General features: G+C 34.3%; 1 protein-coding gene across 1 annotated transcript in view; it reads right to left on the bottom strand.

Annotated features, from left to right (window-relative positions):
* LOC114332608 (cadherin-99C) overlaps positions 1-19873 on the bottom strand; it is a 431877-nt gene that overhangs the window by 129624 nt on the left and 282380 nt on the right. The window contains exons 10-14 of the mRNA XM_050657985.1: positions 15713-15907; positions 15313-15625; positions 14358-14650; positions 10619-10759; positions 5540-5824 (exon numbers count right to left, since the gene is read on the bottom strand). Of these exons, the coding sequence (XP_050513942.1) occupies positions 5540-5824; positions 10619-10759; positions 14358-14650; positions 15313-15625; positions 15713-15907 (1227 nt within the window). The remainder of the gene's footprint in view (positions 1-5539; positions 5825-10618; positions 10760-14357; positions 14651-15312; positions 15626-15712; positions 15908-19873) is intronic.

Consider the following 19873-nt stretch of genomic DNA (forward strand, 5'->3'; position numbering starts at 1 on the left):
ACATTTTAAAAAACCCCTGTTTATACCATCTGAACCGTATATGCTAGAGTAAAAAGACTTTCAGCGATTACCCATGTACTGGTGTTATTTACAAATTTGTATAATACACCCCCATTTTTTCCCCGGGACCACCCAAAAAAAAAGAAGAATTAATAAATAAAGTGATTTTCTTGGAATCCTTCACACACAATGCCCTTCATTAATATGCTTCATATATCATTTTGTGCAAGTTATTATTACCCATGCATGGACACTAAAAGCGATTTCCTAGTGCAACCCCTGTAGCCAAAAACAATAAATAAAATGGGGGGTTGAACATTTTTTTTTGTTTTTTGCTTTTTGATCCATATGGGCATATGCTTCATCAATAGTGCTTTTCAAAAATATATATGGTTATTGCAACATCCCTGCGCAAACCACCCCTATCCTTGAAAATATACTGCAGAAACTACCCCTATACCTTATCCAGCATGTTTTTACGATTTTCTCATTACCTATTCATTTTTTTTTAAACAAAATTTATACAAGGTTAAAGACCATTATTTACTCTAAAAATTAGGTCGTATTCATTTTTTTCGTTTAAGCAACCGTTACGGCACAGTGGCGCCGTAAACCTCATATATGCTTTGACGGGCCCCAGTTTTTGTTTATTTTTTCGTCATCTGTTTGTTTTATTCATAAAGTACTTATGCAAAATAAAACAACACAGTGTAACCTACAAATCATGACCTATGCACATTTTACATTCTTTGCTCCCCAAAGCTACAGTGGTGGCCCAAAATAAATTTTTTCATATTTTCGCCACCTACACGCATTTTATTGCGTTAATGCTACCTTAATAGCACAATATTCACCCCTAAGTGGTCGCTAAGCAGTGGCGGATCCAGGGAGGGGTGATGGGGGCGATCACTCCCACCCCTCTCAAACCAAGTGATATTATATTTGAAGATTATAGAAATATTCATTTATTTTTATAGAGATACTTATATTATATTAATATTATTTTTATAAGAATGACTTTTTATGCTTTAGCGACAGTGGCGGATCCAGCATCGTTAAGAGGGGGGTGCCAATTGGTTAAATTTCTATAAAAATAAATGAATATTTTTATAATCTTTGAATATAATATCACTTGGTTTGAGAGGGGGGGAGGTGATCACCCCCATCACCCCTCCCTGGATCCGCCACTGCGTAGCGACCACCTAAGGGTAAATATTGTGCTGTTAAGGTAGCATTAATGCAATAAAATGCATGTAGGTGGCGAGAATATGCAAAAATTTATTTTGGGCCACCACTGTGGCTTTGGGGAGCAAAGAATGTAAAATGTGCGTAAGTCATAATTTGTAGGTTACACTGTGTTGTTTTATTTTGCATAAGTACTTTATCAATAAAACGAACAGATGACGAAAAAAAAAACAAAAACTGGAGCCCGCCAAAGCATATATGAGGTTTACGGCGCCACTGTGCCGTAACGGTTGCTTATACGAAAAAATGAATAGGACATAATTTTTAGAGTAAATAGTGGTCTTTAACCTTGTATAAGTTTTGTTTAAAAAGAATACATAGGTAATGAGAAAATCGTAAAAACATGCTCGCCAAGGGATAGGGGTAGTTTCTGCAGTATATTTTCAAGGATAGGGGTGGTTTTCGCAGAGATGTTGCAATAACCATATATATTTTTGAAAAGCACTATTGATGAAGCATATGCCCATAGGGATCAAAAAGCAAAAAACAAAAAAAAATTTTCAACCCCCCATTTTATTTATTTTTTTTTGCTACAGGGGTTGCACTAGGAAATTGCTTTTGATGTCCATGCATGGGTAGTAATAACGTTCACAAAGTGATATATGAAGCATATTAATAAAGGGCATTGTGTGTGAAGGATTCCAAGAAAATCAATTTATTTATTAATTCTTCTTCTTTTTTGGGTGGTTCCGGGGAAAAAATGGGGGTGCATTATACAAATTTGTAAATAGCACCAGTACATGGGTAATCGCTGAAAGTCTTTTTACTCTAGCATAAACGGTTCAGATGGTATAAAAAGAGGTTTTTTAAAATGTAACACCCTGTAATTAAAAAAAGGGCAATTACCGTTAAGTGAAACCTATACCAAAAAATCAGTCAATTATTTGTGAATAATTGCCGCAGGATTTCTTCTTAATTTCCGTTACAGTTAGGGAAAAATATATGTTTTCTAAAAACATCTTTTTTAAAAACTTGTCAACTTTAGGGCGCCACCCCCGCTAAACGGTGGATGATAGAGAGATGGTGTCGGAAGTAAATCGTAGAAAATATAGTCCTCTTCATATTTCTATAAAAGAAATTTTTTGTAAAAGTTACAGGAAGGGCTACGTTCCGCAAAAACCACAAATTACCCCCTTGAAAGGGGTGAAAAGGGAGGTTCCGGGGCGAAATTTTTTCAGAAAAAGTTAGTCTTATAATAAGCACCCCTTGATATACCAGAAAAAAAATAAAACCGGACTTGTGTCCATTTTGCAAGGTTCAACCTTTGTTTCCTACACTATATCTTTCTTCCGATATTCCCATTTTCTCGTGATATCTTCCATTCTGTAGCTCTTGGTTGATTTCCCTCTGTTTAACTTTCCCCCAGAAATAGTTGAGAAATTTATTTTCGAAATCTGTCCAATTTTCAAACTCATCTTCTTTACTTTCATACCATAACGCTGCTCCTTCTTTCAGATGGTTTCTAATTGTTTCTTTGCAGTCGTCAAAATATCTAATATGTTGCAATTTGGTTTTCAAATTTTTAACAAATGGTACTGGGTGTGTTTTTCTAATATCCCCTCCAAATTGTATTTTCGCGTCGCTTGTACCAAGGATAATCATTTCCCTTCTTTCTCCACAATTCTGTTGATTCTTGAGTTCTGCAATTTGTTTTTCGTTTTGCTTAAATTTTTCTTCTATTTCTCGCCTGTCTTCTTGTATTGCATTTTCAAATTTGCTTTCTAACTGTTCTAATTCCATCTTCTGCACAGTCTTAATATCCTTCATTTTAGTTTCTATTTCTTCTCGTTGCATCTTCAGTTTCCTTTCTGTTTCTTCTCTAACTTTTTCTAAACAGGCTTTCACTTCATTTTCATATTTTTCCAAACGCTTTTCCAATTTGCCATCATTCTCTTCCCTATTCTCTGTGATATTTCTCTTTGTGTTTCTTCCATTTTTTGTTGTGTTATTTCCATGGCTCGTTTTGCTTCCTGTTGATTTTTCTCTATTTTTTGTTGTGTTTCTTCCATGGCTCGTTTTGATTCCTGTTGATTTTCTTGCATTGTCCTTTTTGTTTCCTGTTGATTTCTATCCATTTGTTGTGATTGGAGTTGCATCAGTTGCAATAGTTTCTCTATTCCTGTTAATTCCTGTTCTTTTCTCTCCATAATCGTTGTATCTCCTTCATTACCCAATCCTTCTTCAACAATTTTTTCCTCTTCTCTGTTATTCTCTCTGCTTTCTTGCATTTTGCTTTGCCTCCTTGTGGTCGACATGTTGTTTCTTTTTGTTACTGTTTTCTTTGTCCCCGCCAAAATGTGAAATTTTACAACACTCTATAAGTTGCAGAACACGACAAATATTTCTTCCCAAATTTAATAAATTTTCGCCACAAATATCAAATATGCAATCAGTAAATTTCAAAATAAATATCAAATGTACGATTGGTAAAAATATTAAATAATTCAATAGCAGTAAATATCAACTACCTACGATCAATCCATAAATCAAAAATATTTTTACACCTGGAAAAATTGTCAAATTATCTCTGGATCACCTGTAGTTATTCCTTATCTCTTTCCCTACCATCAAATGCAAAGCTGCGATATTTTTTAAGCCACCACGTTCTGGGCTCCAGTTAATGTGATATTCAAAGATCGGTGTGCTCAAAGCAATTGATTAGATAATTAATTAATTAATTAAATTTAATTTTAATGATGCACTTATGATTTAATCACACTATTTAATGCTCTAATCTCAGGGTTTTATATTCTCGTGCTTCAATATCTCCTTTGCTTTACATATGATAAATAAGGTCAAAGACTAACGGAATAAAACACATATATGGTACAAAAACATCTATTGAAATAAATTCACCCTCAAAATATCCTCTAAAAATAATATCTCCTATTCTGATTATTGAAATACTCCTACCACTATCTAAAGTACTTATTGAAATTTGCGTTATGAATAATTCTACAAAAAAAAAAAATAAAACTGTCTCTCGGATGATGAGTTGTCCAAATTCTTGTCTCTGGTCGCCTACAATTTACTCTTAGCAGCCCCCTATGTAGTCAGCAATCTCGCAACAAACTATTGCAAGCCTATTGTCATCAATGACCCCCTACAGATGCACGTATCTTTCAAAAAACAATGCTAGCCTTTTCTCCTCTCAATAAACTGAATCTATTTCTCGTTCCGGCATGCAACGGTGACTCTTGGAATATAAGTAGAACAATATAACTTACAATGCTTTACGTGATGAGCCTCCGTCAGGACACTTATTTCAACAAACTCACAGCTATTCATTTATCTGCCTTACTACTTCAGGAGACTCTCAGAGATCACCACTATTCGACTTGACGATCATTTAACAACTATCGTCTAGAATCACATTCGTTTAAAGGCCAGCACTAAACAGTAACGTTGAAAAAATTATTCTACCGTAAAATTAAATTATGTAAAAAATTATGAAAGTCCACTGACAACGATTCCAAAGAATTAAATTCAAAATTGTCAATGTCAGATTCAACACCAACTTTTCCTACCATTAGAAATTTCCTAAAACTAATTACATGCCAATCGGTTTTTAAGGAGATTACATTCATTTAAATTTCTAAATACAATTGTTCCCTAACCCGCTCTCATTGTCCAAACACATAACCACTTCCTTATCATACTAACTGTACAAAGAAAATACTTAATCCCTATTTAAATTTTGTTTACCTACGGCCATCCAAAGATAATTGACTTTCATTTCTTCGAAATGAATTTTGGTATAGTTTTATTATGTTTTTAACTTTTCTAAAATATTAAGATCGAAACCATATTAATTCAAATTTTACATATCTTAACAATATATATTAAAATTATATACCAAGCAATTTTCATCAGATTGGTCGCTCCCAATGACAATACGTCTCATCTTTACATACTATGGAAGGTTGAGTTCAATACTACACAGTTGCTTGGCTTCATGGTGTGTGATTAAAACCAAGACAAAGTTGTTTTTATGTTTTATATATATGTGTACATGTCTCTCGTTTTGTGTTTTTTAGCTTGTAGTTTGTATTGAGAAGACTTTTTTGTACAGGGCCTGATGATGAGTCATATATTGTAAGACTCGAAACCGGTTGCCCCACGATTATGTAACAACTAATAAAAATACAAACTAAAGATTGCGAGTATTGACTCAATTACCATATCCAATTGTATAATGGACTCGCATTGGCAACCCTTTCATCATTTATATTATTCTCTTTATAATTGATAAACTATAGAGATTTCAATAAATTTTATTAAAACTTCTACTGACCTTTTGTTTTTCATAATCCAAAGGTGTGTTGGTAGTGATCTCTCCACTGTCATTGTCTATGTCGAAGGGCAAATCTGAGGGAATGAAATAGGTGACTTTAGCGTTGACACCTTCATCTGCATCAGTAGCTTTCACAAAACCGACAGTTGTTTTATTTAGACCTTCTTTGACTTTAAAATGGTAAGGATCTCCTACAAATTCCGGATTTTTGTCGTTGATATCTGTTACCTTAATGTTAACGCGTACGGTGCTTGCTAATTTTCCAGCATCCTCAGCTTTTATAACCTAGAATATTAAAATGACAAAAATAAAAAAATCTAAAAAATTGTGTACAATGAAAAGGACTAGAAAAATTACTTTTTACTAGTTAAAACGTTTCTGTATACATTTTCAAGTTGTTTGTATTTTCTTGTGTAGAACATAGGCTACTACTTCTTTCAGCTTCTTCTTATGCCCAATAACAGACGTCAGAGTTAGTTTTTATATCTATTTTTTCCATTTCTTCATGTCGCTCGAAAACGTTTTATTTCTTTTATGGATTCACCTCTTCTCTTTTCAATCTCGTATATTTGCTGCGATAAAGTTTTTTTTTGGATTCCTCTCTCTTCTTGTTTGTATTTTTGTTGCCACCTAAGCACTCTTTTTACCAATCTGCTTGCCTCCAAACTACATATGGTTATTTATTTCCTCTAAGTCTGTATTTTCTAGGTTTAGAAAACTGTTCTTCACATACTTGATGTATTCAGAATGGCTCTCTGGGAAATGATAACCGAAAAAAGAAAACTGAGACGCAAGTGGCATCAGTCTAGAGCACCAGTTGATAAAACTAGATTAAATAATGCCACACAAAAATTAAAAAGAGAAATTCAAAAAATTAAAAACGAATTGGTTAGCATCTACCTAAGTGAACTATCAAATGATAGCGCTACTGATTATTCATTGTGGAAGGCTACCAAACGATTAAAAAGACCAATCTTACAGAATCCACCAATTAGAAATACTAATGGTAGCTGGGCAAGAAGCAATATACAAAAGGTCAACAGGTTTGCTGATCACCTAGAAAATACTCTTCAACCAAATGAATAAGAACAAGAAATAATTAACTGGGAGCTCCCTGATCAAGATGAAATGGAGATTAGCCCTGTAACTCTAAAAGAAGTATATTTGGAAATAAAAGAAAATATAAATCCAAAGAAAGCTCCTGGATTTGATCTGATTACTGGGGAAGTGTTAAAGCAACTTCCAAGGAAAGCTATAATAAAATTAACAAATCTTATAAATGCTTCCTTTAGGCTGAGGTACGTACCAAAGATATGGAAGGTGGCAGAAATTATAATGACACTAAAACCAGGAAAACCTCCACAAGAAGCTTCTTCATATAGGCCTATTTCACTGTTACCTGTCATGTCTAAATTATATGAAAACTACTCTTGAAGAGACTAAAACCGATTATAGAGAAAAAAAATCTAATTCCTAATCATCAGTTTGGGTTTAGAGAAAACCACTCAACGATAGATCAGGTGCATAGAATAATAGATATAGTAGAAAAAGCTTTAGAAGAAGGAAAAGTCTGTTCTGCAATTTTCCTCGATGTAGCGCAGGCTTTTGACAAAGTGTGGCATGACGGATTGTATCATAAAATGAGATGCTACTTACCAAAACAATATTCTGAACTATTAGAATCATATATATATCCGACAGATACTTTCGAGTTAAAAATGAGGAAGCATATTCTGAATTAAGAGAAATTAAAGCTGGAGTTCCACAAGGAAGTGTCCTGGGGCCAGTGCTATACCTGCTCTATACCAGTGATATTCCATCATTAGAACCTAACACAATTGCGACATTTGCAGACGACACATGCATTCTAGCAGTCGGACAAAACCACGAGGAAGCAGCAACCATGCTACAGAATTCTGTTGAACAAATTAACATCTGGACCAGGCGATGGCGTATCAAATTAAATGAAACAAAATCTGTTCATGTCAATTTTACTAACAAAAGAGAACAACATATCCCAGTTAGTATAAATAGAAACCAAATACCTTATGCAAATACGGCAAAATATTTGGGTATGACATTAGATTCCAAGCTACGTTGGAAAGCGCATATTAAGAAAAAAAAAGGAAGAATTAGAAATCAAGTTCAGAAAGATGTACTGGTCGATGGGAAAAAATCCACTCTGTCTACTTATAACAAATTGTTATTGTATAAGCAAGTCCTTAAACCGATATGGACATATGGGATACAGCTATGGGGCTGTACAAAAGAAAGTAACATCCAAATTATACAACGATATCAGAATAAAGTATTAAGGAACATCGTCAAAGCTCCATGGTACTTCAGAAACTGTGATCTTCATCGAGACCTCCAGATGGATACGGTTATCCAGACAGTAAGTAAGTTTGCCGAGAGTCATGAACAAAGGCTCTCCAACCATGTGAATGTCGAGGCCATCAATCTCCTAGACAACGCCAACTAGATAAGAAGACTTAAGAGAACGAAGCCGTTCGAGTTAGTGCAATAAGTTCAAGTGCGTGAAAGTGAAAAAGCAGAGCAAAGTGCGGCTAAAGTGTACACGTTAGCTAGTAGTACTGTAATGTATTAGAGCCTAAGGAATATTGTTGAATATGACCTTAGATAAGTTTTTTATAATATTTTGTATATAGAACTAACTTGCTTATTGATCATAGTAATGATCAGATAGCAATAATCATAAGATTCCTGTTGGAGTTTTATTAAATAAAAAAAAAAAAAGAATGGCTCTCTGGAGCGTGTCTATTTGCTTAGCTTCCTATTGCTACCAAGTTGACTCTTTCCCTCTTGGCATTTATTACTACTTTTCCTTTTGCAGTACGATGGTCGCTACCTACTAAAAACTCATTCAACACACTCACTGACACTATCTGTCAACTTTCTATTTTGAGATTTGTGAATAAGGTATTCATTACATAAAGGGTAAGTTCTAATGTGAACTGTACTAGACGTGCTCCCCTTTCATTCATTGTACTTAGTGTCCGTGGTAACCCACGACTAATTTCTATTCGTCTGCTTCTACTCCAATTTTCGCATTGAAGTCTCCAATGACCATTATATATTGAACTTTTGAGTTACTGATTTCACTTGCAATATTTTATTTGGTAGTCTAATTTCGTCCAATGATTTTTAGCAGCTGTTCTTCGTCCTTTTTAGTTGCTATCATAATAACTGGGATTTTTCGAATTGTCGGATATTGAGGGCCTTACTCCTTTAATCTGTAAACTCATGAGAAGAAATCGGCCAATAACCTCGCTGGCCTGAGCGGGTTGGTAGGTGGTGGGAGGAACATAGGGAAGTTGGGGTGTTGAGATAATATTAAGTTAGGGCCATGTTTCCTCATGGCAAGCAGTAGAGGAAAAATTCTTTTGCGAGAGAGCTAGAGGCAAAGAAGCTAGCGTAGGCAGAAGCGCTAAATCCCTGAAGAATATCTGTCGTTTATCGGGATCATAGAGAAGTACCTATCCGCTACCTTCTTGGATCGATATAAACCCATACATATCTTTGAAAGTTTTAACCAAGCCGTCTTTATTCACTCTTGTATACTTCTATTTTTTATTTTAGATTCTATTAAGTTTTATAGTAACGAATAGTTAATAGTTTGATAGACAAAGCTACTTGGGTGGCGTTAAGAGGGTCGGGCGACCTAATCATTAAGCACCGCTCCATGTGTAAATCCTGGGTCTCTCTGGGTCTCTCCTATGATCTTCTTCATATTGGTCTCTGTCTAGTTTGTTTCTTGGGTATTTTATTTTTCTACATCCGATCTACACGAACCATCCAAGATAATGGTCAAAATTTTCTTAAATATATATTTTTTAAATGTATAACTGAAAAATATGTACAATTAATCGGTATTGCCGAGGATCTCCCTACGAACCAAATTTGTTATGTGATATTAAGAAGAAGTCAGTCTTACTGACACATTATTGCTAAAACTCACTCTAATCTAAAGTATCTACACCTTGGCTGTATTACGAGACAAATTGACCTCGTATTACAATAACGGTTGGCTGCGTCAACTCTGTCTTAATGCACTATGACAAAGGTTCACTACGGGACATAATATCGTGCGGTTACAACCAAAAGGCACTAAGTCAAATGAAATGTGAAAAATAATTAAGTCCTCTTAATGCTATTTGGTTGTACAAATAGTAACAAAACCGACTTAATGCTATTTATTAATGGAAATTTACCAATGAAAATAAACAATTCTGACTTAGTGAGTTTTACTGTATAAAAGAGCATGAAGAACTATATGACTTAAAGCAATAAAACCATTTTCGCCTATTTTTGACTTAGTGCGTTTTGGTTGTAAGCCCACGAATATGTCGCGTAACGTACTCAATGTACGTATATATCTCTAAACGCAGCCAAGATGTTAATATACACTTAAGAGCAAAATAATGGACTCACTTGCTGAATAATTGTACACGTGGAATTTCCTAAACCTGTTGTCCGATTTGAGTGATTTTTTTAGTATGTTATAGCCTTATTATTTAAGAAAATCGATGTAATATTATTGTTGCTATAGAGGTAAAGGTCATTTTATACCGGGTGTAACAATCATACTGTGTTTTTTCTTAAAGTTCGGAACACCCTGTGGAGTATTCTAGCATATAAAAAATATTTAAATTAAAATTCAATTGTAGGCTTAGGCTTTATTAACATTTTATTTTTTGACTCATTTGCTTATGTTGGATAATAAAAAAGTTAGGTACGTTTAAGAAAAAAACACCCTATGATTGTTACACCCGGTATAAAATGACCTTTACCTGTCTAGCAATAATAATATTACATCGATTTTCTTAAATAATAAGGCTGTAACATACTAAAAAAATCACTCGAATCGGACAACAGGTTTAGGAAATTCGAGATTTCTAATGTGTACAATTCAGCAAGTGAGTCGATTATTTTGCTCTCAAGTGTATATTATGTAATTGCAATATATAGAGCAAAATAATACATTTACTGTGCGTTCTTGGTCGATGGTATAGAGTGGCCGCTTTTTAGTTTCGAAAGCTTGGCGAATTTGCTACTTACCAGTTGATATCTGTTTAAATCTTCTCGGTCTAACTGTCTTATAATTGTTATAACACCACTTTTAGCACCTATAGCAAACTGTCTTAAATCGTTTCCAGAAACTATGGAGTATGTCACTGGATCGCCTTCCGGGTCCACAGCCTAAAAATTAGTAATGAAACAAATATAAAACATTTTTCTATTTTTTAGAGTGATCAAGATAATATAACATTTATAAGCAGGATGAAACAGAAGAACCAGAAATTCGAAGGAGAATAGTAAGAAAGTAAAGGAAATTAAAGTTTATTTTTCACTCACTTATGCGTTTCGTTCTATGATGTATTATGTATTTCGATCAAAAATCAGTCTCTACAAAATTATTATCAGAATAATAGTATGTTATGGATGAAAAACATAGGCGATGATAGAAAGCGCATAAAGAAAGCTGGAAGTCTCAAAAAAAAGTTCTAAGGTAGACATTTGGAACTTGGAACTATCGCCTAAAGCGGAGTATGGAGATCCAGTAGTATGGACAACCATAATCTCTACCAACGGTTCAAAGAGACAGCGATCTCAGAATTTCTTAAATTTCGGAGACTTCGATAGGCTGGTCATATAGTAATATAATGAAGACCAAAATATTGCCGAAAAGAGCCCTAGAAAATGCAGGAGCGTAAATTCTAGTAAAATGCAGAGGTGCATGACCAAATAGAAGACCAATGTTAATTCTAATAAAATTCAAGTAAGCTTTTCGCTCAGCAACCTTCGGAGATTGAATAGTGTGAAACCCATTATAAGCATATTTACTACAGCTAGAAGATGTCTAGTTATATACTACTAGAAAAGCGAAACTAATATAAATGTAAAATAGGAAGTGGTTGAATGCTCGAATATATGAATTTTACGAATTAAAAGGGAGATATCGAGCACTGAATTTTATTTTATCTTGCCCTAGTATACTTTCGCTCCTAGAGCATCTTCAGAGGTATCTGAAATAAGTAAAGAAAAAACACCATTGTAAAACGAGAAAGAGTTGGAAAACTTCGACAAAAAATCGAAGATGATGTGTATAAAAAGTTTAATAACCTTTTAGACTTACTTCGTCAAGAAAAGGAAGGTATCCTCTAATGTCATTAATTTATTATATTTGGTGGCAACTTAAATTAACATATATCTAACAAATACACTACACAAAGGACAAACAAATAAAGGACCCCGCAACACTCCTTATGGAAAAGTGGTCCCGGTCAAATTTAACGAAAGTTTGGTCAATGATACTTCTCGATGTGTAGATTAAAAAAGTAGATGGGACCTGGGTCTGAATAACTACTATTCTCGAGCTACAAACTTCTGAAGTTGTTGGATTCTAGTGCTCGGTTTACGTTAAGTGCACTAATTCACGGTCAAGTGAACGAAAATATTTATTATTGGAAGAAGAAATAATTATTTTCTTCATGCATACTTGCGTGTTGTATATGAATTCGTGGTCAAAAATAAATGCATCGTGTTTTAGTCTTCAGAAAACCTCCGAAAAGTCCTCGAAAAATAAAGTAGATAGTGCGATATAAAATGTGCTACTAGAGCGATGTAAGATTTATCATGTTTTCATGAATGCTTCACAGTTACGCAATACCAGAAAAGCTGTAGCTCCGCCTTATCATTAAAAAACTACTCAACAGTGGTGGATCTAGGGGGGGTGGGGTGTAATTCTACCCGTAACATGCTCCAAAATTAAAGAAACAGTTGTTCTTCATTTAACGAGAATGAACGAGATGGAGCCGACAAAACACATTTATAACCAAAGACCGGATGGTGTGAGGAAAAGACGTAGGCCCAGAGTACGATTTAAGGGCCAGGTGGAGGACGAGTTACAGGTGTTAAGAGTACGAAAATGGAAAACCAAGGCAAAAGATAGGAAGAAATGGAAGCTGATTCTTGAACAGGCCGAGGTCCACCAAGGGTTCTAGAGCCAGTGATGATAAACTTTTTAATACAAAATATTGTATAATGGAAGGTGCTACAGCTGAAGATGCTCAACAATTATTACAGAGGTTATTAATTCCCAATCATGTACAAGCTAGAGTTGAGAGTGATAATTAGATTAAAAGAAATGGTCAATGTAGAATGATTTGCAATCAGAATTTTGCCAACTTTCCTGTTTTCGACTTGAATACCTATAATACTTTACGATTGAGATATATCAAATTAAACTGGCACCGTCTTGAATACAAGATAAAATAATTAGAGACAATGACGAAGAGTTTCAAATTGATGAGAATATGGATGAACCGGGAATCCGAGTTCGAATATTTTCTAGGTTTCGGCAAGCTACAAGACACCAAATATTCATTTCCCACACGGTTGATGAAGATGAGCCAGCAGAAGAACGGATTAGCGGGATTAATGTGGTGCGAGATCTGTGGGAACTTGTGCTCATATAACCAGTGTGTTATGGTTTTTAGGCTTTGCAAGACATCAACCCAATGTTAAGTATCCTTATAGGTCGTTAGTTAACACGACATATGATGCATCTAACCGAAATCAGCAAAATATTAACGTACAGATAGTCGAAGATGACGTAAACCCGATTTTTCCATAGACAATTGTAATTAATATTTAGCGTTTACTGACTACCAGGTGCTTTGTTTTTTACGTATTGAGATCAAGTCCATGTCCTCTACTTGTCTTATATCTGATATGCGGAAGAAGTTTTATGTCAGCTAATGTATTTTTTATCTTTCGACAATGTTAACTTTAGTTCTAGACCGTGTTAGGGGGGAATTCCCCCATTCCCCCTAGATCCGCCACTGTTCAGTAGTATTCTATAGATAAGGCGGAACTGCAGCTTTGCTGGTATTGCATAACTGTAAAGCATTCATGAAAACATGATAATTCTTATATCGCTCTAGTAGAACATTTTATATCGCACTTCTTTAGTTTTTGAGGACTTTTCAGAGGTTTCCTGAAGGCTAAAATACATCTATTTTTGACCAAGAATTCATATACAAGACGCAAGTATGCATGAAGAAAATGAGTCTCTCTTCTTCCAATAATAAATATCTTCGTTCACTTGACCATTAATTAGTGCACTTAATGTAAACCAAGCACTCGAATCCAATAACTTCAGAAGGCGGTAGCTCGAGAATAGTAGTTTTTCAGGCCCAGGTCCCATGGACTTTTTTAATCTACACATCGAAAAGTATCATTGATCAAACTTTCGTTAAATTTTACCGGGACCACTTTTCCATAAGGAGTGTTGCAGGGTCCTTTGAGTGCCGGTATACTTCTACATTTTTTTAAGATGGAGGTACAATGAAGTATTCCTTATTCAACGGAAGTGTTCAAGTGATAAATAAGGAATACTTCATTCTACCTCCATCTTCAAAAAATGTAGAAGTATACCGGCACTCAAATTTATCTGTTTGTCTAGAAAATGTAGAAGCATATAGTGTATTTGTTAGATATATGTTAATTTAAGTTGCCACCAATCATATAATAAATTAATGACATTCGAGGATACCTTCCTTTTCTTGACGAAGTAAGTCTAAAACGTTATTGAACATTTTGTACACATCATCTTCGATTTTTTGTCGAAGTTTTCCAACTTTTTGTGGCCTTACAATGGCGTTTTTTCTTTATTTATTTCAGATGCCCCTGAAGATGCTCTAGGAGCGAAAGTATACTTGGGCAAGATTAAATAAAATTCAGGGCTCGATATCTGTCTTTTAATTCGTAAAATTAATTTAAATGTATTACTTACCAAAAGCGTAGCAATAGTGGAATTAATCGTAGCTCCCTCACTCACTTCAATGTCGTAGACAGATTGCTCAAAAACTGGAGCTTGGGTATTCGGACCAGGACTGATAGTAACTTCGACTATAGCTTGACTGTATAGTCCACCAGAATCTGTTGCTTGAACAGTCAGACTGTACTGCTCGCCTGCGTTTAATTTTCCAACGGTTTCTATAAGCCCAGTTATGGGGTTTATCATAAATTTGTTGTTACCGTTATTGGAGACGTGGTATATTGAGTATCTAATGGCAGCATTCTCTCCTAAAAAATTAAAACATTCTTGGTATACTGTATGCAGTGATCAGTGAACATAATACGTTGTGAAATATAAAAAGAGATGAGACTAGTAGAGGTGGGAAATTGTCAATAGAAATTGTCTAATTAATAGTCTATTTGATTTTTTACAATTCTCTATTAATGATTTTCTAGTGGCTTTCACGTGTATATCTCAGTTTAAACAATGTATTCTGTACCAAACTGTAACAATGTAATCTGTAACAAAATTATTGTTTTGGAAAAATTAGATCAACTCATCACTCCTTTCTTTTCTGTTTTCCTGACTGTATCCTTCTGTACATTCTTCTACTTTTTCTTCCCCAACCTTTGCGTCAAAACATCCCATTATAATATTGTAACTGACTGTTAATTTATACAATAAAATTTTGATTACTAAATAATTGAAACTTGAGCTTGAATTGTTTGTTTCTAGGGTTTCTGTTGTGACTGAGCATTGCATTCTTCAATAAAATTTTTAAATCCTGGATTTATAAACGCTACAATAAGGAAATCTGTTGTGCTAAGCACTGAATATATAATTTTTAAATATTATTGTCGTTAAACAAATTTTTAGTAACATTAATAAATGAGGCTTATTGCTTAACCATATTTACTTTCGGCGATAAAAGTTGTTTGATGATATTTACCTTCATCGTTATCAGTAGCTTGAATCATCGTAACCGTTCTTCTTATATCTCCCGCCGGTACTGAAACCGGAGGAATAATAGGTAGTACTGGAGGATTATCGTTGACATCAAGCAGATGAACTGTCACTGACATAGGAGCGCTGGCAGCAATACCTTGCTTTTCTCTGGCTACTATTTGAAACTTGAATTTTCCGGGATTCGGAGGATCTCTGTCGAGGTTATTTTCATTCACTACCAGATGGTTTTCTTTGTCGATGGCGAAATAAGGTGTCGTTAGTTCGAAAGTATAGCTTGGTTTGGGATCGTCTGGCCCCTAAAACGGTAATTGGGTTAAAAAAATGGAAAGACCTCAAAAAGTAAACAAAGTGTTTATGAAAGTTAAAATATTTCATCTACTTACGAAATCTTTGTCTTGGACGCTAACCAATATCGGTTTTCCACCGCCATCTAACACCTTCTTCCCAATGGGAGAATTCTCTTTGACGAAACCTTCCAAAGACGATAATACAATTTCTGGTGGATGGGCATCTACGGGCTTAACAGTAATAAACAATTTGGCTGTCGTTGATCGTTTCGCTTCGGAAACCTCTTGAGCCTAAAAGTAAGTACATGTGATTTATTAATTTACGTTGATTGTATTTTAGACAATGACGAAAAATACTAACGTGGTCAAATAAAAACGTGGTATACTTTTAAATACCAGATGATGACAAATCTTGTAGTCATTGAAGAAATATGGTTTATAAATAACTAAGTCATGAGATTCGCATAGGAAAAGACAAAAGATAAGACTGACTTAGGACTTGGGCAGTCTTCGGCAAGCTGAACCATATTTTCAAATCGCTGACATACCAATATGTCTTAAAAGAAAAACTGTTAATCAGTGTGTTTCGCCAGTGTTGTCTTACGGAGGGGAAGCGGTGCCCATTACAAGGAGAACATTGCAAAAGATTTGTGTGCCTCAAAGGGCGATAGAACGTGTATTTCATTCAAATGTTACATTTTTTAGGCCATACCTTGCATTTGTTAGAGGAGTCAATTTTATTTTTTAAATGTATAGGGGGGATCAGTAGAAGCTTAAGTTCAAGTTTTTGGGGTCGTCACCCTTGTCCGCCGGCCGCCATTTTGGAAACGGGGTGCAAAGGGGTTTCACGTTATATCTCGTAAACTACCAACCCTGTGGAAAATTTATTAGTTTCCTAATAAAAGATAAAATGTAGCAAATTAAATTTTCTACAATTTTGCTTCTTTTCCTCTTTTTTTATCGTCAAGTGACCAACAAAAAAGATATAAACAAAAATAAGTAAAAATTTTTTTAACAAATTTCCTTTTGGAGGTTATAACTTTTTTTCAGTTCATTTTACAATAAAATAACATTTTAGCAATTTTGTAGAGGATTCTTCAGTGAACAGTTTCCACTGTAAAGGTGTTTAATCCTATTTATTTATCTAGGTTTTACAGCGCTCCAAACTTGACTTGTAGCATTACAAATTTCTGCTACAATGTTTTGTAAATAGTATCCATTAATTTTATATCCTATCCCAAGAAAAATATTTATTTTTCTAATTTATTTTGCGAGTTTATATATCATTAAAATTTCCTAAGCCGTTCCTGTTGGAAGTATTTCAATATTTCACAACATTGTAAAACTTAGGAAATTTCCTGTTTATTTATGAAAACATTCCTTATTCTAGAAGAATTCCTTGAAAAGTCCCCAGTATTTTTCCCTTTCTTTTGAGCGCGAAGCATCTTATAGTATTATTGGTGTGAATTTTGAAAGATCGTTGAGTTCTCTCCGCCAATTGTTCAATTGTCTTCAGCCGAAAGAATGATCGGTTTGACGCGCGAGAGTGTGAGAAGAGACAAAGTAAAAATAGTTAGTTCTAAAAGTATGTTTGAAGGTTGAGCATATTTTTCCGGTAGAACTCAACAGACTCGCAGAAAATCACACTTGCCGGCTTGGAAATGACTTTTCTCGTTATGGTAAACGAAGAAAAGGACTTGCAAATTGTCCTATAAAAATATTAAGGAATACTTGTACCAAATTTCACAGCATTACTTGGATATATTTATGTGAAAATTAAGTAAAAAGTATTGTGTCGTAGTTATGCCGGTAAAGTAGTGTGCGATTCTATGGTATTGAGAAGCTTTTCCAGTTTTTTATGATGGTATGGTCATTTTAAGTCTAAAGGTTTAAAGAAACATTATAAAATGTACCTATTTTTATTTCTGTAACCTTTTTTTGGAGAATTATTGGAGAATTAATTTTGGAGAATTATATTTTTATTTCTGTAACCTTTTTTTGGAGAATTATTAACCAAATGTCTAATACAAATGAAATAAGTTTTAGAGTAAAGAAAAGAAATGGCATAGAAGCCATAGGATGGTAAATAATAGCCCAGTTTGACCCAACGAGGAATCTAAGATGAATGTCTCCCAATTGGTTCCCAAAAGTATGGAATATGTCCAGTAAGTACTCGATATGTGAATTTGAGGATTTTTAAAACGGCGTCCAAATTTCTTTAAATAGTAGGAAAGTCCTCAAGTCTGTGTAAGTATCCTTTGCTTATTTGGATAAGGTAGTTAGTCTTCTTTAAACCCTCTTACCCCCCCTAACGATTCCACGACCTGCCACCGCACAAAAAAATGAGCTGCCGTATGCATGAAGCTTTATGTGTCTGTTCTAGCCCCATTTCGACCCAAAGTATTTATATAGTTAATCTTATCCTTGATCCCATTAGAGCAGACATGTAAAACGCTTCAGACTAGATTCTCGAATGCTCATAGGGATTAGAGTTACACAAGTTTGACTTGAATGTTTGAACTTGACTTGAGTTTGACTTAGTCAATCCCTCTAACAAATAATTCAAGTCAATTCAAACTGGTCAATCGTACAGGTTTGAAAATTCAAACTGTTTGTCAAATTAGTTTGAAAGAGTTTGAAAAATAATTTATTTCGTAGATATACTTTATTGTTGAGATAGATATGTCAGTTGCCAATTAAAATAAGAAATTTAATAATACATTGAGTGCTATATAAATCATCCTTTAGTTTCAGTAATTTTAGTATTTGTTTCCCTCTACTCATTTTTAAAAATTATGTAGGTAGAATAGAACACTTTCACAGCAAACTATTTTAAGCACGCATAACAAAATTAAATTAAAAAGATACTAAATGAACAGTTTTTGGTTTACATGGGGTCTAGCTATTTTAATAATTTTCCACTTTTATAACCGATAACAATAAACAACGGCACCGTCTTCAACGACAGAACGAAAGTTATAAAAAAAGTTTAGGAAAGTTATAAGGAAGGAAACAAAGAACCTCAAAAAGCTGTTTTCCTACCAACCCCTTTTTAAGCATGTTAATTCCTTGAAATTTTATGGTCAAATTTGGATTATCTACATTTTTTCAATACAAACGCCCCAGAATCTCATAACATGTGGTGTGGTTACTAAAAGTATAAGTCAAGCTGCGTAAGTGAAAGCGGAAGGTACTAACAGTATAAGTTGACTTGTACTCTTAATACAAAGCAGACTTTTGAAATTAAAAGTTGTATTGTTGGAATAAAATCAATATTTATACATGAAAAACAGATTATTGCTTTATACTCTTAGTACAGAAATGAATAATAAACATTCAAAATTCAAAATATAGAAGAAACCCGAAAGGTCCATTTATGACTTATACTCTTAGTACATAGCACGTTAGATATAATATAGAGATTTTATATAGATTATTTGTATTTTTCAATTTAATTATATATAAACACAACATTTTCACTTTAAAAAAATTTGATAATTTTTTGACCGAAACTTCAAAATTAATGTGTACACTAAGGGGTACAAAAATGTTATTCTGGCCAAAAGATAGTTTTAGCTAAGTGTCACCAGAATCCGCTGTTATCTCGATTTTTAAGAAATGGCGCTTGGTCGAGTTATGCATAACGCCGTCCTTTTAAAGAATTAGTTCACTGTTTGTGATTTTATAACGTTGTTCTTTATTTTTACATAATAGAAGTATGTATGCACTTTGCAATTTTCATTGTTTTGATATCACCTGCCACAACGTCAAATAAATCCGGAATGGGACGTTTCGATGCCGCCGGTTCATTGCCGGCCGTTTCGATGCCGCCGGTTCATCGCCAGTCCATTTCATCGCCGTCATATCTCGCATTTCCTAGAATTCTTAATTAATACTAAAAATAACTAATAATTGTAACTGTCGAAAATTCGGAAATATATCATATAGCGATTAACTGACTGGCGATGAATCGGCCGGCATCGGCATCGAACTGGCGGCATCGAAACGGCGGCGATGAAACGTCCTAGACCCAATAAATCAGTATATTTATTTTTCTTAATTAATACTGCTTCGACTACAGATTGTTTCTCTTAATTTTTGCAGTGGGAATACCTTCAACATCAGACCCATTTTGTTCTGGTACTTATTCTGAAAAATATCCAAATTCAGATATTATCTGCCAAAGCCACACACTTCAAAACGAACGTAATAAACAAGCCAAATATAGACGTCTAAATATGAACTACAAACTAATTT

This window comes from Diabrotica virgifera, chromosome 8, assembly GCF_917563875.1.
Source record: "Diabrotica virgifera virgifera chromosome 8, PGI_DIABVI_V3a".
In the NCBI taxonomy this organism is placed as follows: Eukaryota; Metazoa; Arthropoda; class Insecta; order Coleoptera; family Chrysomelidae; genus Diabrotica; species Diabrotica virgifera.